Source organism: Apteryx mantelli, chromosome 3 (genome assembly GCF_036417845.1).
Source record: "Apteryx mantelli isolate bAptMan1 chromosome 3, bAptMan1.hap1, whole genome shotgun sequence".
Taxonomy (NCBI): Eukaryota; Metazoa; Chordata; class Aves; order Apterygiformes; family Apterygidae; genus Apteryx; species Apteryx mantelli.
In genome coordinates, this window is record NC_089980.1 from 136,580,493 (window position 1) to 136,607,132 (window position 26,640).

Consider the following 26,640-nt stretch of genomic DNA (forward strand, 5'->3'; position numbering starts at 1 on the left):
ACTGAAGTGCCAGAATTGGGTGCTAACGCAATGCTTACAGCTCAGATACCTGCAGGTAACCTGCAAACAGTGTGTCAGTGACGTCGTGAGGCAAAGAGTCCAGCAAACTTCCCTCTCTAAGAGGAAGCAAGCTGATCATTAGCTTTAAGTGTGTGAATAAAGGTTGTGGACGTACAGGTAAGCAAAGAACTGGAGGGCTCCAGGGCGTATTATCAGCAGCCACCAGACTCAAGCCCGGAAGGCGCTGGGGATGGAAAGGTCAAAAGGGAACATGTAAATAGGCTACCACAAAAGGTCTGGGAATCGTTCTCCCAGGAGGACCTGCAAGGGTCTGAACATCCTGCCCTAACTCCAGCACATGCAATATCTTGCAGGACTGCTCCCGACAGCATCTCAGGAAGGTGACTACTTGGAAGTTAACTTAAGCCTCCGAGTCTTGCGCTTAGTTGCGAATACAAGGTGCAGTATGGCAGAAGCAGCAGGAAAGAGCTACTCTCACTGTTGAGAGCTACACTAGCATTTTAACTTTAAGGCTGTGATCCACACTACCGCTAAGCCAAGGCAAACACACACCACTTAGGGGTGCATTTAGTCCTGAAACATAAGTCGAGGATGAAATGCCAGCTCAAAGAATATTCTGCCTTTTGTTAGCTGCCACAGCTGGTTACCCAATTTCCTCAGATGCATGCAGTTTGCATGAGAGACTAGAACAGCCAGGCAATTAGATCAAAAAACCTCTTTGCTCCTCTATTATTTAGCTCAATATATAATTACTATGTTAGGAAATTACATAACCTTTAAATGTTTTATGTATAGTCAATTATGGGGAAAAATAGTCCCTTCTGAATCCTTCTCATCTGACTAGTAATGGTGCATTTCACACATACAGGCACAGCAGAAACTCTGAATTGGATAGGAATACTGCACCGAGGCAGATGCAGACAACATAGCCATAACTTTAAAGGGTGAGCAGTAATTTCAAGGGCAAGCAGTAATTTCAAGGGTCTACAGCTCATAAATACCTGGAAGACAGTTCCCAAATCAGGGGTTTGGCAGTGGGAGGAAGGCATGGCCAATGTGCGTCTCCCTGTTCGTTATGCAATAAAGATCACTAGCCTGCCCTGAGAACTATTCCCTATGTCAATCTTGAGTTAGTGAACAAGACTGCCTCCAAAAAGAAACTGATACTAAAACTAGGGGAATTATTTGTCTGTCCTAAGGCTATTTCTGTTCAACAGGGATCTCTTTTTAAACCAGCCCTTGTAAAATGAAACCATGCAGGTTAACTCTTTTGGGGAAAGAAAAAAGAAGAAACAAAAAACAAACAACACTTTAGGACCAAGTTTAGGCTAGTCAAGAAGAAAATACTTAAGGAAACAAGGACTGAAGTAAAAGGCATTAAGGTAGCATTTAAAAATCACTATCAAGTAATTTTATATAAATGATTTCCTTGGTTATGGAACACTCATTTTATAGCTAATAGGATTTTTGCAGACAATTGCTCTCCAGATACTTCTAAGACAACTAAATGTCCCCCATTCTCATATACATACACATGTATTTCTGTGAAAACAGCTTCTAAATAAAGGCATCTTCATTCCAAAACAAAATGCCATGACTAAGGGAAGTTCAACACTTTCCAAAATGGTCAAAATTGACCTAACGCGACTCCATTCATTTCAGAAGAAAGCGGCTAACAGCAAGCAACTTTTAAAATAATCCCAGCCACATGATCTGTTTTAATTCAAATCTTCTCAGTCATGTACAGCTACCAATGGAATCAAATTGAACAAATGTCTAGATGAGTTAGTATTTCAGACCTATTCTTGATTGCCTTTTTAAAGGAGGAAAAAAAACCCTCCAAAGATCTGAATTAAGAGGCAGATTGCAGCCACAGAAACACAAACAGCAGCTACAAAAGAACATTAACTTGAAAAAAGCTGATCCCTAGTATCTTTAAGTAGTTTTAGCAGCTAAAGGTGATCTAACGGGTGAGCATTTTTGTACTTTGACAGCCTTTTAATCTGCAAAAGATACCTGATACGTTAGATCAGCCCTACTCCCATCTTTTGCTTTTGATCGTTTTTCACAAAGTATGTAGAATACCTAGTATGAACATGAGAGAAAAAAATACACCTGGAGCAAAAATGTTTTGTTGAGATATATATTAAGAGCTGTTGTACATGCCCTTGAACCCTACCAATGCCGTGAATCTATTTAAACTTAAAAAAGAACAGCCAGTGCAACCAGAAGTTTCAAGAGGGCAGCGCAGCTCTAGTTAAAAAGGACAGTTCCAAGTCACTGTTTTGCTCAGCCAGTGAACACCTCTGCCAGCTACTTAACCCCTTTGCTTTCCACGTGGAATAAAAGCAGAAGTTTTTGTTGAGAGATATTTGTACATGAGGGACAATTCCACCTGAAGGTCATGGCTTAAATGCTAGCAGCAGAATCCCTACTTTAATTCTGTATTGCACTGAAATTTCTTGCCCCGGTTTGGTATTCAAGTTACTGCTCCCAAGCCAATGCTTAACAAAAAACAAGTGTTAGATGTGAAGGCTTCTGAAGGTATTGTATAAACGTGTAGAAAATGGTATGATCTAACTACAAGTTCTAGATTTTCTAGGAAACTAAAGAACTAAGCTGCCTTACCTACTCTTGGGGAGAAAAAAAAAAGGTGCTTTCAGACAAAATGCCTTTACCTATCTATCTATAACTTTGTATTTTATTCCTGCAAACGGAGTGTTTGGAGAGTTCAACAAAAACAGAGAAGGTCCAAGATAAATTCGAAATATCCTGTCTCTTGGCCCATCCTGGTCATCCATAAGGGGCAAGAGTTCCAGCTTATACTGACACTGTACACAATTCATTAGAGACAGAAAAGCTGCCAAGAGAGGACTCCACGCCTGGTTGTGTACGTCTTCTGTAAACAAAACAGATCTCTCCCAAACAGTAGGGATGTGTACATAGGGTGAAGTGAAGGTTTCAGCAGTGGGAGGATCAGTTGCACCAGAAGACTCTGCAACACATGCACTTTCCATGTTCAGTCTTTAGTGTAAAGAGGAGTTGAAAGGAAAAACCTGAGTCCAAAGCCCTGCAAGCTCACAGATTCTCCTGCATCCGATCATCCGTTTCCAGCTCTGCTAACTTCCTCCTCAATGCATTAACCTTTGCCTTAAGTTGCTTGTTGTATTCTATAAGGGTGACCATTTCTTCATAGGCTTCGTCGAGGAACTTGGAAGACCTGTTCCACCGAAGAAAGACACCTGAAAGCCCAGAGAGAGAGCAAAAGTCACAAGGGGCTCTCTGTTACAAGCTGGAAGTGCTATTCATATTCCCTCAGCTCTTACAGGCAGCGTGCATACAATCCACGTTTTTTCCCCTCAGCTTCTCCCCTAAACACCACTTTGAAGTACTGAGCCACCCCTCTGGATTCACCATTTCCTGTTAAATAAGGTTAATCATGAAAGACTTTCTTTTCTGGCCTTCCTTTGTTCTCATGTACTGATCAGACCAAGCCGTATTCAGTTTTGAACTTGCAGTGATAGCCTGCCCGCTTCACTTCAGTTAACTCTTCAGCCGACACAGGATGATAAAAGCTTCTATAGCAGTGAAGCTACCACACACCAATTATCCTGGCCGATAGGTGGGTTAAGGAGAAAGAAGTCTCATTTTATACAGGACAAAAACCTGAAGCCTACGAAACATACATAGATTAGGCTTTACGTAGTCTACTTACCTTTGAGAGACTTAAAAATAAGATTTGAGAGAGAGAGAGCGTGTACAAGTAGGGAGAACGTTAAGCAGCACTGAGCTGAGCAGAGCCTCGCAACACAGCATGGACTCTGCGTCAGAAGGAAGGGACAGGGAAGTAGAACTGTACTGGAACTAGAGAGCTCCTTACGGATGCTGGGTAACCCAATCCACAACCCAGCAAGTCTAGAATGGAACAGATACAAGAATTTAAGTATCCTGTAATCTAGCTCTCAGATTTCAAAGGGAGCAAGACTACCATCAGCCGAGACATCAGACTAAACATGAAACAGAGACAACAGGAGTTAACACTTAAGAAGCTTTATAAGTAGCCACTAAATACACATTACATATAGCAGAAAACACAAGTCTGGCTTACCTTCCCAGAGCTGCAAGCTCTGCGGAGCAACAGAGGGCCAGATGACAAGACTGTTGGCCTCAAAAAGAGGATTCTTGTATTTGCTCAGTTCTTGAGGCCTGTTCACCCAGGACCACAGGGACATAGTCTTTTGCTGCAGCTTCAGTTTAGACCTAAGAAACCCATATGACCAAATTAGCTTTCACATTTAAACCATACAAACTCACTTTGCTTTGTCAGAACCCTGCAAATTAAAATACCACAAGCTTTCCCATGTGCTACTAGCCCAGAGAAATCAAGGGTGAATAATTCAGGCTAATCCCATTCAATAGCACCTCACCAACATAGCTGTGGAATGGTGCAATCCTAAAGCAATTTACTCTACTCAACCGAGCCCATTACAATTTATTCTGAAGAGACAGGGAAAATAACATTTGTAAATTGGAAAGCAGTTAGCTGTCTTCTGTCCAGATAAGGAATCAGCAATCTACCTGGAATGGTCTGACATGTTTTGAAAGGAACCGAATTATGTTGTTGTCAAAGTGGAGCCACGAGGGATGGTAGGTTTCCATCAAGAAAGGATCATAGCACAGTTCTCAGGGTAAATTAAAGCAGTACTATTGCTGGAATTGCACAATAGGCACGCCTGATTAGTTCCCTCTGGTGGCAGGAAACATCAGAGCACAGAAAGAAGGCAGTGCTGTTATCCTGGGTTAAACCCACCTCCAAGAGCCACATAAGGGTCTCTACTCCTTAGATTTTTGGCAAACTTCAGTCTGCTTGTATCAGCAAATTGAACTGCCACCCAAGTGGGAGATTTGCCATCCCCGTGAATACTTCAGACAACACATTAACATTAGACTTTAAAGTTCTCTGCTCACAGGCAGATATATTCAGATGTGACAGGCAGATTATTACATGTAACATTCAATGCTCGTTCAAATTTGGTTTTATTGGTTCTAAGTCCAGTTTAGTTTTACAGATGACCAGCTGAGCAGCCCTGCAGAAGACAGAAGAGTCTCTTCTAAATAGAGGTTACTTTAAGGGCAAAGAGGTTTCTAGGAAGTTTTAAGCCATCTTTGTCTATTTGTGTTATCAGCTCTACTTTCCCTTCCACTCATTCAGTGATCTTCAGTTTAGGTTTCGATTCACATTTCTCCAGATCACTCGCTATAGCTGAAGGGATTTTTGGTCCTCTTGTTGAAGCTGGGCCACTGCACATCCAAAGAGACTTCAAACCTAATAAAAATGCTTATGGCCCAACAAGCAAAAACTCAAGGAGTAACTAAAACACAGATCCTTTTGACAGGACCTCTTCCATATTTTTCTGCATTCAGCAGTTCACAGATGATGCAAAAAGCAAAGCCTTGAACCAACAATTCCTTCCTTCCTGGGGGTGTTGTGACCACCAGGCTACAGAGTCATGTTCCTCCCTGACAGTTAATGGAAGAACCAAACTTCGCAGCTTTGGCCTCTAACTCCCTCACCTTCTCCTCCAGTCCTGTGCTGACAGGTTTGCTTCCCGTATGACTTTTGTCATTGTTGAACTCCAGCTGTTAGTTCTTTTATGGAAAGAGTTTCTGTATAAGAAACTATATAAACTGCTAATGGGTGGATATTTTTTCAAGGCTGCGCAGGCAGACAGGCAAGACAGTCTGAGGTACTAGCTTACACCCGGAGAAGACAAATTCAACTCCCTGATCAAGTCACAAGTTTCTCTGGTCACAGTGGCCCTCTTGTAAAAGGCGAAGCTCCCTAACATTAGGGCAGAGCACATAACTACAGCAAGAGAACCTTACCTGTGCTAGAAGAGGCTACATAAGCACCCCCACCCTTTTTCATACCGAGAGACCTTTTCTTTGCCAGATGCAGGGTTCTGAGAAAGTATCCTCACCAACCTCTCGTTTTCATTGTTGCCCAGAAACGTCCCAAACTGCGAAGCGTAAGTGTGTTCAAAGAGCATAATGAGGAAGTGTTCACTGAATTCGAAAGAGCAAGGGAACTGACGAAGGATCTGCCACACGCAGTCCAAAAAGAGGAGAAACACTGGGGCCTCCCATTTCTGCTTGCTGTTCGAGTAGGCCGACTGGGCACAGCGCTGCTGAAAAGGGTGACCAGCCTATGAACAAGAATCAGAGAGCATCACACAGAGCGTAATGGGATGTGAATGCATCTAGCAAAAAGACTTCAGCAGAGCCATTTCTGTCCCTACAGCTCTTATTTTCTATGCTATTACTACTCTTTCCTACAACTGTAATTTGGTCAAGCATCCAGTAACAAATTGCTAGCAACAGTGCCCAAATTTACTGCCCTTTTCTAGCTATGTAAATAGCACTGCATTTGATTAGAGAATTTTATCAGGAATGAACTGGTGAAGGGTCACTGAAGGACCAGACTGAGGACATTTGCTGTGAGAGTATGAAGAGTGGAATTGAGGTTTTGTGTTTTAGTCTGATCAGTGTTCTCAAAAGAGATGTCCCGACTATGCACACAAAACCAATTCCCCAAAACCAAAAGAAATACCATGAGAGGCAGAAGCTATACGGAGCGCCAGAGGGACAAATGATTCAGTAATGATGCTGCTCCTTAGGACAAGGGCCATTCACGCTAAGCAGGGTTGCAACAAGCTCCAATCTGTTTGCTGCCTCCCAAACTCTTCCTCAATACAAATGTTCCTTGAATAGCTCGGCATTTTGTTCGTACACATATTGCTACTTCAAAGGCATTTCCTTACCTGAAGCCACTCTCTCACAACAAGAGATTCAAAGCCACGTATGGTCCTGCATCTTGGATCCAAGATAATCTGTGCCAGAGAAGTTACCTGGAGCGTAGAATCGGTTCCTTCAGTCCCATGAACTAAAACCGATGCACCTTCCCTGCGAGAAGGGTGGAAAGGAATAAGAGTGTGAATAAGCACAATACGTCCCATGGATGTAGGCATCCCAATGGATGCCAAAGCATCTCATGGACAACAATGTCACTACCCTGACAACGCTAAGGTTTTGCTGGTCTTTACCTCTTCTTCTTCCATCCCTTAAGCTTACTCCCACGCCAAACACAGGGATAATACCTCCTCCACCTGAATCCTCTCCAACACTAATCAGAGCTATGCATTACTTAAGGCTTCATTTTTGGTTAGACGTTCTGAAAATCCAGACCTTTTGCCATGTGCACTGAAGAGGTGCAGGGAAATCTCTTTTTGTGAAGCTCGCTATTTTGAGCGGGCACCCCTTCTATTTATAGTATCAAAGAACAAATCTCCAGATTTGGTTGGGCTATTTATTTTGCTTAGTACCCTGAAATAGTCCCATAAACAACTGCATTGAAGACCTCAGGTCCTGCCAAATGCTCTGCAAAACAGTACTATGAGATTCTTGCTCACATCTGGGCTTGATTGCATTTGAGCCTTAACTGGAGTTTACCGCAAACAAAAGTAAGCCAAGAAGCCCGTTCAGTAAAGAGATAAAAGGGAGAACTTGGTCTCCAGAAAGGCAGAAGAGTTATTTGTGCTGATCAAGGAAACTTGTCAGAGCGCCAAGCACAAAGACTTCTCACTCACCAGCCAGGACAAGTGAATCAGCAGAACAATGTGAGGAGCAGAGGGAGGCCAGAGATGCTAGGGCAGGAAGGCTTTGCACATCACTAGGGTGCCACACGCTGTCACTCCCCACACTCCCATGGTCACTGCCCAAGACAGCTGATCCCCTCCCCTCTTCCTGCATCCTAGGCTGTATGTGGATATAAGTCAAGTACTCCTGAACAAGGATTGGATGGTATTAAATGGCATTCCTCCCTCCCATTCCTCCCAAACCTTGACACAATGTCTTATTTCTGGAAAAATCCTTACACAGAATCACAGAATCGCTGAGGTTGGAAGGGACCTCTGGAGATCATCTAGTCCAACCCCCCTGCTCAAGCAGGGTCACCTAGAGCACATTGCACAGGATTGCATCCAGGCGCGTTTTGAATATCTCCAGAGAAGGAGACTCCACAACCTCTCTGGGCAACCTGTTAACACCTAGAAAGGAAGTTAACTGCAGGTTGTATATGTTACTGTGCAGAGACCCAAGCTAAGCTGCAAAGTGTGGGTAGAGAGATAAATCCACCAAGCAAGTAACCCTGCAGATGGAACTTGCTTTTTGAAGTCAAAAGCAAAAAAAAAAAAATCTATACCTTAAGCGTGGCAACATCTTTATCTATAGTTCTACCTCTAAAACAATACCAGTGCCTCTATGAAATAATCTTCACACACTTTCCTCCCCCTCTCCCCCAGGCAGTGAGAGATCAAGAGGCCTCTTACTAGCAATTCTTCTAAGCGCAATTGCAAAGGTTAACTGTCAAATCTACGTACTGCCCAAAGTGGGACACGCTAGCATAACGCTATCGTAAACTTTCATCTTTCTGGCCCCAGACCTTTAAGGTAATGCAGACATCTCTCCCATAACGCAGAGATCTCTCCCAGCCATTCCCTCCCCGGGGCCAGTATAACCAAGATATCCTCGTCAGCTCAAACGTAAGCGCCCGGCTCTGAACGAGGCTAGCCAGACAGCAGTTCTGGGCTGGCCTGCCACAACTCCAGGTAAACAGATAAACCAAAGCTGAGGTTAAAGAATGATGAAACTGCCTACTGTCCCAACAAGCCAGAGAAGTTTCGTCAATGATCTTTCTCAATGTACACGAGGGGAAAGAATTACAGATAAAACTATCGATCGAGAGCAATCCCTTCCTGGCACAGTCCATAACTAAACAGGCACTGCTGCTTTCAGAAGACACAGCAGCTAGTATTTTAATGCAGTAACGCCGTTTTACCAGGGAGACTGCATTTCATGCTACTTGTGTATCTGTATAATGCATTCCCTGGCTGCAAAAAAAAGCTAGGGGTTTCCTGAGCTTTGGGAAGATCATTCTCCCTTCAGGGCCATAAAGAGACTATGTGCAGAGCACTGCATTCAGTCTTACAAACCCTGGCACCTGAGCGCTAGCTAAAAAGCTAGCTCTCCAGCTTGAGGTCTGAAGACATTTTGAGGACAAGTTAACCAAGTTAACAGTATTTATTTAATAACTGTCAGGTTAAGAGAGGTCACAAGCCATTTATCAGGGATGAGCAGGATTGCTCAGACTGGACTATGGGGAGAAAAGTTTCATGAGCAAAAAGCGTAGGACCTGAGGGAAACGAGGAAACATCACCATTTTAAACTCTAGGTGCAAGGTGGGGTACTGGAAAGTTTTCACCGAAAAAAAGATATTTTTTAAAACACCGTGTGTGTTCTCATTTTACTAGGCTGCCACAACAGCATTTCAGATGGGCACATTCTAATCTAAACCTTCAGTAAAGCAAACTAAATTAGACTGACTGAATCAGACATAGGAATAGATCTCAACTAGATGATCTAATATCTATTCTCAGTTAATATTTTTCCCCCCTCAGGCTTGTACTCATAAAAATGCGAACATGATGTACTGGAGGAACATTCCTTAACTGTGATGATGAAATAAAATCTTTCATGGGTACAAGCAAGGTGGTTTCATGGTAGCCCATTACCAAGTGCCTAAACAGAAAAGAGATATTTAACAACAAACCTGTAACGAGTGAATGAGAAACTCAAGGCTTCTGAAAAATGATTTACCTGTCAATACACTGAGCGGCTAGACAAGCTGCAGTTAGTATCTCCTTGATGTGAGTCAGCCAGTTAGAAGCCTCCAGTTTACTGAGCCAACGGTCCATATTGTGCGACTGGTCATTGCAAGCTTCCACAAGTTTGATGAGGCTCTCCTGCAGAATATTAAACCTTCGGGAAAAGCAAAATATTATTAAAAACACAAGCAGCAGCACAGCAACTAGGACAACATGCTTATAAAAAAGACACTTAAAGATCACGATCTAGAAGTTAGGCACTAAGGTTTATACGCTGTTATGTCAAACAGCATGACTTTGTAGAATTCAAGTCTCCTTATTCAGGAAACTTGCTTTTACTGGGAATTCTAAGACACAGCTAATAACCAGCAGAATGTCACTCTTTGGACATAGGCTGTCTCTTGTCTTTAAGAACAGGAATTGCTTCATGAGGTATTAAAATACTATAGCTTTTTCCTTATTTTACCTGAACTCTGTGTGTGTTGAGGCGTATCTTAGACTTTCCATATAAGATGTGTTTCAAAACATCTCATTCCCATTACCAAATACAAGCGTGACTGCAATCTGGCATGGACATTAGCAAATGTCAGCCAAGCTTCAAGTGCCATATCTTCATTCTCTGTATTACTCTAAGTCTCAGGGTTTTCTCCCCCCCGCCGAGAGGCACACAACTGTAGAATGCAACACTGACCCAAAAGTCATTATCACAAGGACAAAACCCCACTATTAACACAGAAAATTTTAAACCAGACTCAACTTCTCAGCATAGAGCCACACTTGGCTGAATTCTTTACAACAGAAAAGGGGGAGGAAGGTTACACATTGTTTTACAGCTGTTGTAATATGTCCTCAAGCCTTAGAAAGCTGGTGTCCAGCACACAGCTGGTAAAAACAGGTATTTCTCTGTTCTTGTTTCACACTATGCTTTCCAGGTGCACCAAGCTAGTGATGGATCAAGCGCTGCTTAAACAACATTGTAATCAATGTGCGCTCAGGTGTAATAAAGGATGCAGCAAATAGATTAATACAAATAGTGTGTTACTTAGAGGAATGAATAAAGCAAAATGTATAAAGACTCCGATGTCCAAGTCCACCTGTAAAAACAAATCAACACCAAGTTCAATTCCATGCAAGTTTTCCAGAAGCACAAACAGTTAAAAGCAAAGAGCAGGAAATTCCTTCTACAAGCTCCTCAAGATTTGACCTGCACAGTGTTGGAGGGAATGACTGCTTTTCAATAGCTCCAGCAACATTACTGCAAGCCCCTAAGGAAGGATTCTCTGAAACTAAGGGTTAAGAGCAGTTGTAAAAGGTCAGACCAAAGTTTATTGAACTTGGTAACTTGTTTCCAAGTGGCCAAACACTATTAGATGACCAGAGAAAAGTGCAGGGCAGGAAAAGTGTGACTGCTGCAGGGCACAGCCCTCACTTCCAGAAGCTTGCTAGCAAGGGATTTCCTGTGCACTGCAAAGACGAGCACAAGAAGGCTGCATTGCAGCTAGAGGTGGTCAAAGAAACACACGGCTCAAGGAGACTGCCCGATGTCTGAAAGCTTCAGCAGCAGCAGCAGGTTGTTCAGAAAAAGGAAGCAAAGCCAGCTTTTCAAAACCAAATACCCTTATTATCCACATACCCTTATTCTGCTGAAGAGAATATGATTTTGTTGACAGTAACCAGGACACGTGGCCATTTCTTACAGCACCAAAGCCACTGTACGGAGCTAGCATGGCCAAGACACCCTACAAAGCCTTGTGCAGAGGAGGACCTGTGTGATTTCACCCACCTCTCAATAGATTTGTGAATTCTCCTCCACTGGGGATAGTGCGCTTCCTGTTCAAAACCTCCTCCTTTGGCTCTGGCCTGCTGGGCGACATTCAGGGACCTCGTGTCAATAATGTAGCCACGTTTGCCTGCCCGTAGCGTGGCGTTAATAAGCTTCTCGTCTTCTTTACACCGTCTGCCATTTGTACCTGTAAGAGGCTGGCTACTTCGCATCATTACCTGTGGGGAAAAATAATCACAAATTAGGCCCTAGAAATGAGGAAACTTAAGGTTAAAAGCCACAGAGTATTCAAGGCCCAAAGCTAGAACAGAGGGTTAAATTCGCTAGGCAGAGTACACGCCTCCACATTTTTTAGTCTGTATATAGACTGCAAAAAAAATGCATTAGATCACTGGGTCTGAGCTCCAGGAACAGAGAACTGCTCTCTAGAGAACTGTGCCACTTAAATTCACAAAGGATACTCCTGCTTTCCTTTACAGCTCAGGTCACTAATGATGCTGATTAGGATGAGATGCATCAACCTTAATATGCTTCCTCCACCATCAAAATTCAAATGTAGCCCTCCTTGATCTTCAGCTCTTCTCTGTGGAGTTGCACCAGCACCCCACTGCACTTCCCACTTCCATAAGTTCCATCCAACACATCTGGACACAGATTAGGCAAACATTCTCATCTGCAAACCTGATGCACAGAAACACCACCCCATGCTTCTCAAGTTCTTCCTATAGCTCCTGTTCTCCCTTGCCCTGGATCTTTTAGTTCTTTTCAGTCTCTGTAAGTGGTTGCACGCAATTTATCTAAAAAACAAACTAGAAATCCTTGAATCAAGCAATCATTCAGCACGCCACTTTGCAAGTTACACACATCTTCTCAGAGGTCTATTCCCTTTAATTATTCCTGTAACATCATCTTTGCAAGCCATAAAACTGGCTTCCTGCTGATGCCTTCTTAAGAAACCAACATTTTTAGGATCATGATTTTTAATCTCTCTTTCTAAGTCTGTTTTTAAAAACACTCAAGTCATTCACATTTTAAAGATGTCTATTAGTTACAGTTTTATTCAGCGGCTAGACTAACAAAGCTTAGCTCCCCAGAAGTATTAGCTGAGACTTCTGTTTAGTAAGTGGCCTTTTATACCATAAAGCTATTGCATCCCAACAGCTCAAATGTGAGGCAGCCAGTCAGCAAGTCTAACTGCACTCACAAACTCAAAGCCAGGAGAGCTACCTGTGACAGAAAGTATTAAAGTCACAGGTTCAAGCACTCCAAGCCGAATACTAATATATTCCTCACACTCGAAACATGCACAGTTCAGAGATTTGAGCAAATCTTCCTTCAACAGTTTTCAGTCAAGCAGAAAAAGCAGAAAGCAAGAGTATTATGAAATTAGTGGATGGCTGATTTTTAGGCAAGAAGAAGAAAAAGAAATAGAGCAGACTACTGGGTCAGACTAGACACCCTCTAATTCAGGGCTTACAAATCTTGGCAACTGGAGGCAAGAACACATTACAGTAGTTGACTCAGAAGCTTGGATCAAGTTTATAGGCTGCAAGTTAGACACCCCAGCATCCTCAGAACTGGTTATGTCAGCAAGCGATACAAAGAATTATTCAACTATTTTATAAAGTGCATTTCTTAATTACAGCATGCTTCAGAGGTATCAATACCTCAATTAGATTTTGGCTAAAAGGTGGCAAAAATCTGTGTGACAGTAAGAATTTGCTACTCCTGAAACATATTATACTGACAGCCATGGAGAACAGATTGCTCCGATCACTCCTCAGACATTTACGCAGTAGAAGCGGAGGCAGTGCTGGCTCTGTACACACTTGCTGTCATCATGACTCCATTGTGAAGGAGATGGCCCACTACCCAGAGATGGGAAAATGTGGTTTCCGCCATCCTTTCATCATGGAGCCTCTTGGCAGACAAAGCAAGAAAGGGTGCCAGTGGTGGCTTTACAAGTCTCATCTTGCTCTCACTGCTGAGGACAAGCTCATGCCATATACACTCCTAAATAAGCAGATTAATAGTTATTTCTAGGATGCAGATTATTCATTCCATCACCCGGAACTAGTTTCACCACATACGCTTGAAATAAGCTGGAAAATAAGAGAAGTGAATGCCTCATGAACTTCATTAAATCTAGAGCACAAGTTATTTTTTCATTAAACAAGGCTGAAGAGATCTGACCAGCCTCATATACTTCCTTCAGATACAACTATTAGTCAAACACAACTTACCATACCATTCTTCTTATGATAATAGCTGAGGACTGGGAAGCGACTGCCGTGGCGGAACATGGCCACCTTCCGAAGCGCTTCATCATCAATGGATTTGGGGACAATGACGACTGGAGGGTAGGAAGGACAGACAGAGAATTCCTTATTGATGCAGCTTAGACGCCATTCATCTGTCTGAAAGAGAAGAGAACATTTAGGTTTTGTGCCAAAAAACAGCATACGGCTGTTATAGGGTATAATACTAGGGAAGAGGAACTTCTACATTCAGAATAAAAGGTATAGAAGGTATATCCCCGCCTAGTCCTTTTAGTATCCATTTACGGGTCTGTTGACTGTGATTTTCTTTGAACCTATTGATGGTGTCTGCAATCATAATATCTGTTTGCAGTAGCTCATTACCCTGAGTGCAGACGCTTCCTTCTGTTGCCTACAAGCTTTGAGTGACTCTTCTTGAGACATGGGATTTTTTGAACAGCAGTTCCACATTCGGTTTATCCACATCCCCAGGAAACAGCACGCAACAAGCCCACGTTGTCAGAAACGGGGATTTGCTGCTTTTAATTGTTTCACAGGTACAACAGGCAGCATGTCTGCAGTATACACTACAAAATGATTTATCACATTTGCAGATATTTTCAATCTGATAGGAAGTAACAACACTATTTCTCATTCTTGGGGGAGACCCTGGAACACAAATATATTGTCGTGTCTGCAGATTTAGACAAAGGTTGCCTTAGATATGGGCAGCATCTGCTCAAACCTACTTCTGTTTTGAGAACAGAGTTAGCAACATTTTTCTGAAGTCCTCCACCATCCACAAGAAAGACCCAGAAAGGTACAGTTGTCCATCCATTCTAGATGCTGAAGCTGCTTTGAGATTAAAGCTGCAACTTAACACTTCCAGCTTGGTTCCTTTCTAGGGGCTCTGCTTATGTAAACCAGTAGAGCTCTTCCTCCAAAAGTCCTTCCTGGAACTACCACGGCATCTAAGCACAAAGGTCTCTTCGTGAGCTCCAGTTATGTAATTTCAAAGCTTCCAACAGCCAAACGCTTGTGAAAGAACCTGCTGAATCCTGGCACCCTGCACCCAGCGGGTTATATTTCTAGCAGGCACCTGGCAGAGCACAGGATACCGGATACCCAGGGTCAGACTAAGGACTTGGCTCCGTCCACGGCAAAACCAAAGGTCAGCGAGCGGACACATCAACTAGGAGCCCTCACTTACTCAAGTCCAGGCTGGAACTGCTGACACTGCTCTCACTGCAGGCTCAAACAAGCCCAGCCTATGTGCTCTGTTGGCTGTGGCCCATTTACAGTCTGAAAACCGCTTCTGGGCTGAGACCACACCACTGCCTGCTGCATTAGGATACCATCCTCAGACGAGAAGTGGTAACTGCAAAATTTTAGTCAAGGCAGATCTTCGGTCTCAAATGTAGTTCTACTCAGGGAAAAGAGAGGCTGCTCAGCAAATGCTAGGAACATAAATGGTTTTGAGGGATATATTTGCCCCAGAGGGGCACAGAAAGGGAGGAGCTCACAGCAGAACAGCACCTGAAGTTTGGCAGGGGACTGAGCTCTCAGTGCCCTCAACAGCGGAGAGGGCACCTCACTGGGCCGCGCTTTCAGTTGGTGCATCCTTATTCCATATTCATTATATCCAACAAAACCTGTGCACACAAGCTTTGGCAGGAGAAATGACCCAGAAGCCTCTAAAACATGCTTTGATTTTAACAGTGTCAAACTCTTAAGAGTAACAGCCGAATGGCAGTCAGATTTGCCTGTCAGATTTTTGCTCCAGGCAAAAAAAAAATATAAATAAATAAAATAAAAGGAAATAAAAAAGCCTTTTGAAGAGCAACAGATAGGGAAAGAGACCTCGATAGCAGCTATTACTAAGCACCAACACGAAACAGGCATGAAAAGGCAAACAGGACCCTAAGTAACTCCTCAGCTGAGATGTCTTCAGCACAGATCAGGAAGCACGTGTGCCACTGCGGCAGGCAGAGACCTCACCAAATGCCACAACAGCTCTGCTCATTCAAGTTCAAATAAAGCTTCAGCTAGACAAAAGGGTCGGGGATAAAACACGTATCAGAGGAAGTGAGAGAAGAGCATGACAGTTACAGAATACCCCATGTCAACAAAACCCAAGCTGAGTCAGAAAGATTAGTCCCCATGTATATTTAATTGCACAGCCCCGATCAGAAATAGCTCTTCTTTTTTCCCTTTTTCCAGCCACATACAACCTTTTGCCTTACACCTCCTGACAGGCACATGGTTCTATAGACCAATCTGATCAACTCACTGATCCACCGTAAAACTAGGATTGACTTAGAAGGTTTTGGAAGTGAAGTTTTTTTTAAATCAGTTGAACAAGCCGATCTGATCCATGATATGATTACATGATCAGCAGATCCAGCGCAAGGGAGATGTGACCTAGCAGATGGCAGAATTGTCCCTTTTGGTGGCAGCCCACCGCAGCCTGGGTAAAAAGATGTTGGGAAAAGGTACAGGTTGTATGTGTTAGTAGTGACAACTGCAATCGGTATCAGCGTTCGGTAGTCTGGCTGCACAGTCTTGCATCAGCCCAGCTATAAGCTGTTTCATTATTCAATAACCTCAAAACAGCTTCTCTGAACATCTATATTTTATAAAAACACAAAGGTTCTCCCAGATGCAAAGCTAAACTACCTCCAGCAATCATGTCACAAGCAGGGATGAAAGAATGACTAGGTCACGTAACAGAGGCCTGCTTGCCACAGTTCATGTTTTTAGTGCTCCAGCAATGGTAATTCTCACAGCTTATTTGGGCGTCTATGTCAAATTACTGCAGATTTCATGACGATGGCGTGTAATTTGTTTACAGTGAAAAATCTGCAGGGCTACAGAAAAGAACTCCTAAAACTGTAAAGTCACGTAGGATGCAGGGAAGGTAAAACGAAAACTCCGTGGTATGCTTTTTGAGAGACTGGCTGTCACCGATATCACCAGCATGAAAAGGACTGAAAGAGTATCGACCTGATTTATCTCCCACTTTGGTAATTTAACTCTGTCCATAACCTCCTCCTCTCACCATTTACAACATGAGACAGATGATACCGTTATGCCATCTAGTTATAATTTACTGTTATATAGGGAGGAGGAGGAGGAGAAGGGAAGCAATTAGCACCATTTGTCTTTCGTAACATATCGACTTCTGCAGAGATCCAGTTAACCGCTGCAGTGCCAACTTCAAATTGCTAAAACATCAACTAGATGACAGTAAAACCTAACCAGTGCAAAATTCTCTTTTCTTTTACTTTGCTTAGGGTATGCCTGCAATTCTCAAAAAATAATAATAATAATATTAATCTGCCATTACTAACTGGAAGTGTGAGGGAACAGCAATTTGACTAGGCGCAGCAAGAGATGCAGATACGTGAAGAAGCAAGGACGGCAGGGAAAGAGAAGTGGATTTCATCTTTAGAGATCAACAGAAAGTCATGCTGAATGAAACTCAGCAAGTACAAAGCTAGCATTTATTGCTCCTCACAGCAAAAGAGACCTGTACTTTTTAGGCCTTCAGAAAAAAAAAAACTGAATTCAGCTCAGGTGGGCAGTGGCAAAGGATTGAGGAGAGGGAGAGGACTTGACAGAGGAAAAAAAAACAAACGAGGATAAACACCTGTTTCACACAGGGTACAGGATTAACTCTTTCTTATGTTTCCACTTTTCTTGTCCTAGCACTTGTTCAGAGATACTGATTTTCAGATGTTACTGAAAGGCTAAAACAAGTTATCCATCCTCCCAGAACTTACACTACCAAAAAAACAATTCAAGCTTCACTAATAAACCTTCGAGATAAGTCAAGACACCAGCAGGCATCTAGAAGCAGCTTGCAAAGCAGCGATGACAGAAGCCATTCCCAAGGAAAAGGCAGGAGGCAGTAAGCCCCGTTAGTAACAGATTGCACGTAGACCAGGAGCGTAACAACAGATGCAGGCAAAGACTGATGCTTGTCAGGAAAACACGGGCTGCCCCTGCCATTGCAAGCTGAGCACAAAACCAGAAAATCCAGCTATTTTTGAGAAGCTCCAAGACCATACATAAAGTACAGTTAAATCAACCAGAACCCTAAGCTCTGTCCTACATTGACAACAAAATGAAAATAGAGAGAAGGAAGGAATTGAATTTGGTGACAATGAAATACCTTCATGTTAATTACACAGTTATTGCACCAACTTTTCCTCAGGACCATAAACTTCATGTAACCTTAAGAGTAAACTGGATTTCCAGAATTTATAAGACTCCCTTACAATATCCTCCAGTTGTAGAAGTTGACAGGAGGGAAACCTCTCCATCCTGACCTGTTAAATCTTCTCTGACTCCTCAGAAAATAGGAAACCCATTGCATATACTCTGTAATTCCATTCAGCCACTCAGTTATGCAGTGGTACAGCGAGGAATACAGGTTTTATACGAATGGCACCTGGCACGCTTGTAACCAACCCAAATCACAGAGTCACAGAATGGTTGAGGTTGGAAGGGACCTCTGGAGATCATCTAGTCCAACCCCCCTGCTCAAGCAGGGTCACCTAGAGCACACGTTGCACAGGATCGTGTCCAGGCAGGTTCTCATGCACTACCCAGTGCTTCAAGCAAAAAAAGAGTCGTGAGCTGGATGAGCAAACATTAACTGTGCTGTGTATCTTCTGCTCCATTCATATATTTGTCAATGGTATCTTTAAAGTCTCATCTCACAGCACAGTAATTTGGAGCCTATGGGCACCACAGGGTTTTTGCTCCATTCCTGTGACATTTATGTAAAGATATCAGCTAAACATTTCGCTGACTTAGATTTGCAACTGAGCTGCTGCATCTGTTGATATGTCGGATTTATCAGAATAGCAGTACATGGACTAGATGCTTGACAAAAGCCCTTCTGACCTGCGCCGTAGATTATCTCCAAGAGGACAGTTAGCGCACGCAGCGAAAGTCATCAGAAAGCGACAGCCCACTGCAACTTCTTCAGATCAAATGAAACTGCTTGCTTTAACAGTTCTTCTCTTAACACCTTCACGGGCTGAAGGCAGGAACATGCGGTAGGGTAGCATAACCAAGCAACCTCCGTAATCCTGGAGCTGAGCTGCTGGGGCACAGTGCTTTAACGCATGCTATCAAATTCGGAGCACAAGGCGAGGTGATGCAATGGAGAGGATCATGCATCGGGGTATACGTGTTGGGACAACAAAATATTTGGCACAAAATATGCAAAGATAAATAGATCAGTTATATCTATTTATTATACATAATCATATCAGTATCTAGAAATACATTAACCATTAATATATTGATTATAAATATTTTAATTACAATGTATTATTATATAGTTATATCTAAATTATATTAGAAAGCTAAATGATAACTTCTTCATAGCTTTACTTTGCCGTTATAGAATGGCTCAGAGCTTTAAAACTCACATGCCACAGGCAAATGTGGAATTCATAAAGTACTAGAGGTGCACTGAGGGTGAGACGCAGTTCTTGACAAGCTGTTACCATATTGAGGAAGGTAAGACACAACAGATCCAGATGGATGATTTAACGGAAAGGGAGGTAACCTTCTGTATTACACTCATTTGACTTTTCAGAGGAAAAAAAAAGATTAAATCAGCCATTTACTTACTCCAGGCTGTCATATAAGGAAGTATAATTACAGAACAAGAAATATTTGGTCAACAATATTTTTAGCTGCTGTTCAGGAAAAGTAAATAATTTGAACATGGCTTTTGTCACCATTTCTTCAACAAGGAGTTGCAGCTGAAGTTTTGGGTTAAAAGCCAAGAATTAATCAACAGCTGTTAGACATGCATATTTAAAAGGAATGAATTATTGCCCTTGAAACCTAGCACTATAAAGTAATTTGTTTTTTAAATGTAAGCCTTCCAAAGAGCACATATTCAGAAAGTCAAAAGAACCACAAATAAGTTGTCACTGCACTTTTAAACCTGTGCACAGAAAAAGCAGCAAATCAATGAATTAGCGCTAGCAGCTGCATTTGCGTGGTGGTAAATACAACAATCAAAAGTGATTAGATTCCCGAAATCTAGAAAGGATTTCGACTCTGCATAGAAAGCAAAACACGAACAGAAGTGGAACCCTCTCCCGCACTCTTTCACTGAGCTCTGAGGGATTCCCCTTCTGCTGCTCGCAACCCTGTCTCTCACATACCCTCCACTCCCACCAAATAGCAGCCTTCAGCTTCCTGCCTTTTGATTCTCATTGAAATGCCTGCGAGCTTCCTCTGCCGAGCTGAGAAAGCGTCTGCCGCTTTGCCTCCAAAAAGGAGAGTGTTCTGATCATGTGTTTGAACTATACAACTGAGATGCAATGAAAGCTGTGGTGCTAGTTTAAAAAAAAAAAAAAAGACAGTTTTTATGATTTCTGACAACAGAGGAAGCAAAGATATTTGAGAGCACTCTAATGATGAGACAAAAGTGGAAATGTCTTCTCTGAACTTTAATTTTTTAAGAGATTTTATCACATGAATCTGATCAAACTGATCATATCGTTCAGTTATTAGTCATATACAGGAAGTGATAAATGCTGCAGACAGGCTGGATTGCAGATCAAAAAAATCAATTTTTTTTGATGATGTACTAATGGATGTGGTCTCAGAAACCTGAAAAAAAATGCAGCAAGTGCACTATTTAATGTAACGAAGACTTGGAAAAATAGGAGACGCTAACCCAAGCCACTATTAAAACAGATAGGATCCTGCAACTGAGCCAATTCTCCACCGTATCAAGTTCAGCATCCTAAAAATAAGTTTGACAGACACAGACACAACATGTAATTTCACAAGAACAATTCCTACCCTGTAGGTACTGAAATAATGTCAATACGAGCTCAGAGCACCTAGAAAAGTAAGACTGGAAATCAACTCCAGACGCTGCTGAGTGAAATGCTTCAAAAACTACTTGCACAAATATATCTTCTTGTATCAGCCATTAAGTAACTGCTCCAATATATCTGAATGTCTGTGCAAACCCTTGAGATCCAACTTACCACTGAACTGAGAAGCTCGAACTCTTGTTCAGGTAGAAAAGAGCGCCAACCATCTTCAACAACTTCAAACATGGGCCGGTAAAAGAACGGATACATGAGAGTGACAGAATCCAAGGTGGAAAGAGCCTGAGCGGAAGAGGGAAATAAACAGCTAGTTAATTCATTCAAACCACTGTTCATTTCAAAAACAAGATGGTGCCTTCCTCTAACATTGGTGATGAAAACTTAAGTCCCTGGTCTATGCATACAGATTTAGATATTATTTTTTAGTGTACAGAGCCATTACAGCAGCAGATTTCATTGCTATTTTGATGTATTTTTTGCCACAGCATCATATCTGCAGAGACATGTACAGAACAGGTCAGTCAGCACCAGCTTTCCCAGAGCAGCACAGTCTTCTGCTTCTGTCAAGAAGAGATGTGTGGCATATGCGAGCTTCAGCCTATCATAAGCAGAAATTATCAGCTGTTTCCAGAGGACAGCGATGAGCCAGAGTAATAGCACTTGTCCAGTAGCAGAAAGCAAAACACTAGAAAATGGCGATAGGCAAGAAACCCTTCAACATCACTCTGGCGGTATGTTCTGGCCTGCCTTGATTTTGTCTGCCACCTTCTGTTGCCACGTAAAATAAATTACTGCTGCTGAATCACAATGCTTTTCAAAGAAAAAGGTTGAAACCTTTTCACTTGATACAAGGCTGGTGAACCCATCAGCAGAATTGGTAGGCAACAGTTACTCTGAGAATATAAATCAAGTTTACTCGGGGTGGTGAAGGAAAAGCGTACTGTGTAATAAGATGCAGGGCAGTTTAACAGCCATATAATATGATCTGCTTTTTTTGTGCCACTCTATTTATACAGAGCGCCCAGCTGCTTCCTGTGGATTTTTCCCACATAGCATCACTCGCACAGGCTACACTACGCAACAGCGCAACAAAGAATGAGAACGATGAACGCTGAACAGGTATAACCAAGTGAACACATCTTACATAATGTTCACCTGAGTTATTTATCATTATGAATTCTTACCTCAATAGAGCTAGCAATGTTCAAACACTCCTCCATTCCAGGTATATCCAGCTGGATAATTCGCAGGTCTTTACATTTTATGATGATGGTACCCAACGAGCCCACAAACCTGCAGCAAGACATGAAGAAAGAGTCTCTTAGGAACACGATCTTCTAAGGTACGATGGAGATACGATAGCCTACAAGACAGAAATTCCATTAGTGCTAATTTGTGTGCAATACCATCCATCCGAGGGGAGGGGGAAGGAGGAGGGAAACTATTTGGATATTTGCAAGTTGTGCTCTGCCTTTTCTTATCCTATCTTTGTGATATGGAAGTGAGTGGAAGTACTGGAAGACAGAGAGAGAAGAAAGGATTTTCCTCACGATTTTGCTTTGTTTAAAATATGAAAGAGAAAAGGTAGACTCAACTATTTTCTGATGACACTGGAAGATTCATTAGAAGCCACGTGTTGAAACTTAGAATTGCTAAAAATGTTTGAGTGGAATTTAGGTTTTTTTGAAAAGCATCTCAGTCTGGCTACATTACATTCCCTTGTCTTTTACGAAAAAGTTTGCTTTCTGATACCTGAAATGCCATGGAACTATTTGTTCTGCAGACCTCAGAGAAGTACTGGTCGTATCGCTGGTGGTTGTAGCGTAAAACAACCCAGAAAAAGTTCTATGCTTCAAAAAAACCCAACACGCAGACGCCCTCTCCAGTCTTTATCACATACCAGAAAGAAGGATGATGCCAGAACAGAAAAATTAGCGTTTTCTTCATGCTAACTAGCCGCTAGTGTTCACAGAAATGATCTAAGTTTTCGTTCACAAAGCAACGAACTAAGGAAAAGCAGCAAAGTCTCCTTCTAGGCCGCAATAGTGCTTGCACCAGCAGAGGGTGATGGAAAAGGCAGAATCTGACAAGAATTGAGGAACCAAGTCCTTTAACCTTTAAAGGTTAACCTTTAAAGTCCCTTTAAACTTAACCTGCAGTTAGACCATGCATACACAAGGGGAGAGCTGCACATGCTCTAAAAGGAGACCTGACCACGAAGCTCTGGGTTGCTTCACCTGCACTGCATACGAAGGTGGCTATAAATTATTTCAGAACTATTACAGACGAAAGATCATTATCCTCTTCTTCAGTGCAAAAAGGTTAACATGCAAAACCAATTATGGTTTTGGTAGTGCTGAAGCAAGAACTACAGGCATTTTGACAGAAAACTTCTCCAATTCCAGCAGAGCCAGTCTGTGCATCATATGACCTCTTCGCAGGGCTATTTCACAGATTCCTAAAGTAATAATACAGTACAACTACAATTCATTACTGGGGCTGTCTCCTCTTTCTACGTTTAAGCGAAAACTTCATGTTAGATCACTGGAGACCGTTTATCTCCTCAACAAACCCTACAGATCATATTTGAGTTGCTTAAAAATTAAAAAACAGTCTGATGACCGTTTGACAGTTAGTGAAAATATTGTTTTGTACAAGAAGCGGGAAAGTAGATTTTGAGCCTGTTGCGATGTCACAGTTGTTGTGCACTAATAATCTTAAGCGGTGCCAAACTGGAACTTTCTACAGTCTTTACTGAAGAGCCTTGTTACTCCATTCCCTCCAACAATCAGCAGAAAATTCCCTCTCATCTTTTTTAATTGCAACTGTGTTTGCACAAAGCTCTTCTCAAGGACAGAGATAACTACCCGAGGGACCTTCTAGAAACTAGGGCCAGTAATAACGCCTAAGATTGTTTGCAGACATAGCTAACTGTTACAAATCGTGCACTGAACTACTATTCCATTGCTCCCTGGAATCACAACTTAATATCAAATGAGTAAGGAATGTTTTAAGTTGCATTCTCATTGCAGCTAAGCTCAAAAAACCCCCCACAAAGCTTGTCTATAATCATTCAAAATACAGCTGTGGCTAGTTTAGTACAAGCAATAAAGAAGACAACACCAAACCGCTCTGATAACTGAGCGGTACAGGATGGGAATAGATTTTCAGCGTCTCCCACCATTCTGCTCCTCTCCACCCTCTGGCCAAGTGGCATGATTTTTCAGAAACACTAAGAGAAAACTGCAGCACAAGAACAAACATAATCAGTGTCTGATACTTTTCCCATTCTTAGAGTCTGAAGAAGCCTGATATTTTTAACTGCTGCTGCTAGATTTTCCTGTCTTACTGTCAGGGAGGAAATCTGTTCTTCCAGACCACTTTAAAGGGTGAGGAAAACAGGGTTTGACTTTGTAGCAAAAAAATGATTACGACTCAACTGAGAAAAGGATTAGAGTGAACAAGCAGAATACAATCAGCAGATGAGATGACATCAGCAACGCAACAGAAGATTGGAAGATTCATCGCTGAAGCCCCTCTGACACAAGACGGGCAAGAATAAAATGACGCTCAGGTGCGGTAGCCACCACGCAGCTTTGCTGCATCATTCTGACAAGCAGCATGCTGTTAGAGCGTTATTGATTTCCATAAGCAGTTGTAGGAGTAAGCAGTACTCTAGCAGTAGGGGATCTGGGACTGAGAAGATCTGAAGTCTACTTCTAGCTCTGCCATCAGCTTTGCTGTGTGACCCTCGGCAAATCACTTAACCAGAACTTCAGCTTCCACCTTTGAGGAACTGTGATAATGATACATCCTTTACGAAGTGTTTTAAGAGCTACTGATGAAATACATCGTACCATTAACAAAAAACACTATTGACACAAGAAATTTAAATACAGAAGGTCTGCCTTTATACAGAAAAAAAATCTTAAGATGCAACAGCCGCATATCAGTTTCCAAACAGAATGAGAATCAGTCAGTCCATGACAATATTCCGCCTCACGCTCTAGTTGACTAGGCTCCTCTCCAGACCTGGATTTTGGGAGGCTGCAGTGTGAACCAGTCTTGACAATCACTTTTCATCCCATAACAAAATGAAGAATTGGGTAGAGGCAGACGGTGAGAACTGGGACACGTACCTTTTCTCAATAGAGTCAATATTGGAGTGCAGCAGCCACAGCTCCTCAGCATCATCTTGGCGCCGTGAAGAAAGAATGAGGTGATGGCCAGTCAAACACAGGGTCCCCTCCACGGCAGGGTAGAAAGGGCGGTGCAGTACGACATTATCAACCCGAGGGGTCTTGATCAGCTCCGCAAACTCCATGTTTCCTAGTGAAGATAACAGGCCTGGGGAAGCCTTTGCCTAAAACTAACTGGGAGATAGAGCAACTCTTAGCAGCACCAGCAGGGCCAGGATGGAGAACCCGGGACAACCCTGGGACAGTCTACAACTGGCAGGCAGCCCTTTAAGATGCCACCAAAGACAAGCAGGGTCATAACCCAAAGGGTGAGCCCAGCTCCCTTGTTGGAGACAACCACCCCTAACCCTCTCCCAGTTGGGAAGGGGATAAGGGGGAAGATGAAGAGATTAGGTGGGGAGAAGGGGAAAGAAAAGAGGGAGGTGGGGGAGCAGAGGAGACAGAGCGGCTAGGGAGCAGAAATACCCGCGTAGGGAAACTGGGTGAGGAGGGGACGCTAGAGTTGGGGGGTGGCTGTCACAACCCCCCGTTTCAGGGAGGGAAGAGCCCAGCTCCCAGGCTGGGGATCCCGTGGGGGGAGAGGGGGGGGGGTACCCAGCACCTGACGGAGGGGCAGCTGGGGCGCTTAGGGGAGCTCCACGATGCTTGACAGAGGGAGAGGCGGGGGCTGGCGGCGCAGGGGGCCCCTCGGTGCCTGAGGGGAGCCCGGGGGGCGGCAGGGGGCCCCACGGCGGCGGCGGCTGAGGGGAACCTGGGGGCGGTTAGGGGGCCCCGGCGGTGGTTGGAGGCGGGGGGGGGGAAGCCCTCGGCGCCCGGCTGAGGGGGGCCGGGGGACCCCTCGGTGCCTGGCTAAGGGGGGGCCCAGCCCCAGGGGCGCCGGGGAGGCGGGGGCAGGGGCAGCCGCGGCCCGGCCGCGCCGCCGCCAGGACCCCGGGCCCCGCCGCTTCGAGGAGGCGCCGGCCGAGCGGTAACGGCCGGAAGCTCGCGGGCCCTACCCCGGATGTGGCGAGGAGGCCGAGCCGCCCACGTGACCCTCCCCACACCCACCCAGAACCAATCCCCGCCCGCGCCTGCCCTGTGAGGGCGGAAGAGGCCGAGAAGCCGGCTTGGCGCGCCCTCGCGGCGGCCCGGCGCCTGCCCTTACCGGAAGGAGCGCTCTTCCAAAGGGCTCGGCGCAGCTCGCGGCCGCGAAACGATCGTTCCGTGCCCCCCCCCCACTAGTCCTTTAAGGCAGATGGGCGGGCAAGGAGAAGGGGAGGAGCCTTGAGCGGGAGGAGCCAATGGGAACAGCAGCAGGGGGCGGGGGGTGGGGAAGGAGCGGGGTTGTAGATCAGAGGGGCGCGTGAAGGGGCGGAGCCACGGACAAGGCTGGGCAAAGGAGGTGGGGCACGCAGAGGGGGCGTGGCCACGTGACGATGAAGTGGGGGCGTGGCCACGGGGGGGGGGGAGAGAGAGGGGGTAGAGCCCGGGGATGGGGTTTTTTTTTGAGGTTTGAGGCCTAAAATTTTAGGCTTTGGCAGGGGCCCAGGCCCAGGCGCCTCCCCGAGGTTCCTCATTTGGATTTGCTTCATGTGCTGGGCAGGAACGACAACAGCGGCATTTTTTTAAGGCGCTTTTCGTTAATAAAGCATTAATAAAAACATTTCCTGTGTGCGGCTTCAGTCACCGGCCCGAGTTTGGGCGCAGGGTAAAACGTTTATATTGCAGAGGTAGGGTCTCTGCTGACTGCAGGATCCGAGCTCCTCTCTTGCTCAAAAAAAAAGGAAGGAAAAAAAAAATCAG

The 26,640-nt window shown here is 43.8% G+C and overlaps 1 protein-coding gene across 1 annotated transcript; it reads right to left on the reverse strand.

Annotated features, from left to right (window-relative positions):
• Positions 1 to 57: 57 nt before the first annotated feature.
• On the reverse strand, positions 58 to 25,655 carry MTMR9 (myotubularin related protein 9). The gene is made up of 10 exons (XM_067294420.1): positions 24,799 to 25,655; positions 21,844 to 21,952; positions 20,816 to 20,941; positions 13,770 to 13,943; positions 11,527 to 11,744; positions 9,736 to 9,897; positions 6,843 to 6,984; positions 6,007 to 6,227; positions 4,130 to 4,281; positions 58 to 3,263 (listed from the first exon to the last, which is right to left on the reverse strand). Exons 1-10 carry the CDS (start codon positions 24,981 to 24,983, stop codon positions 3,100 to 3,102), a joined length of 1,653 nt encoding a protein of 550 aa, XP_067150521.1. The 5' UTR covers positions 24,984 to 25,655; the 3' UTR covers positions 58 to 3,099.
• Between the last annotated feature and the right edge of the window lie 985 nt (positions 25,656 to 26,640).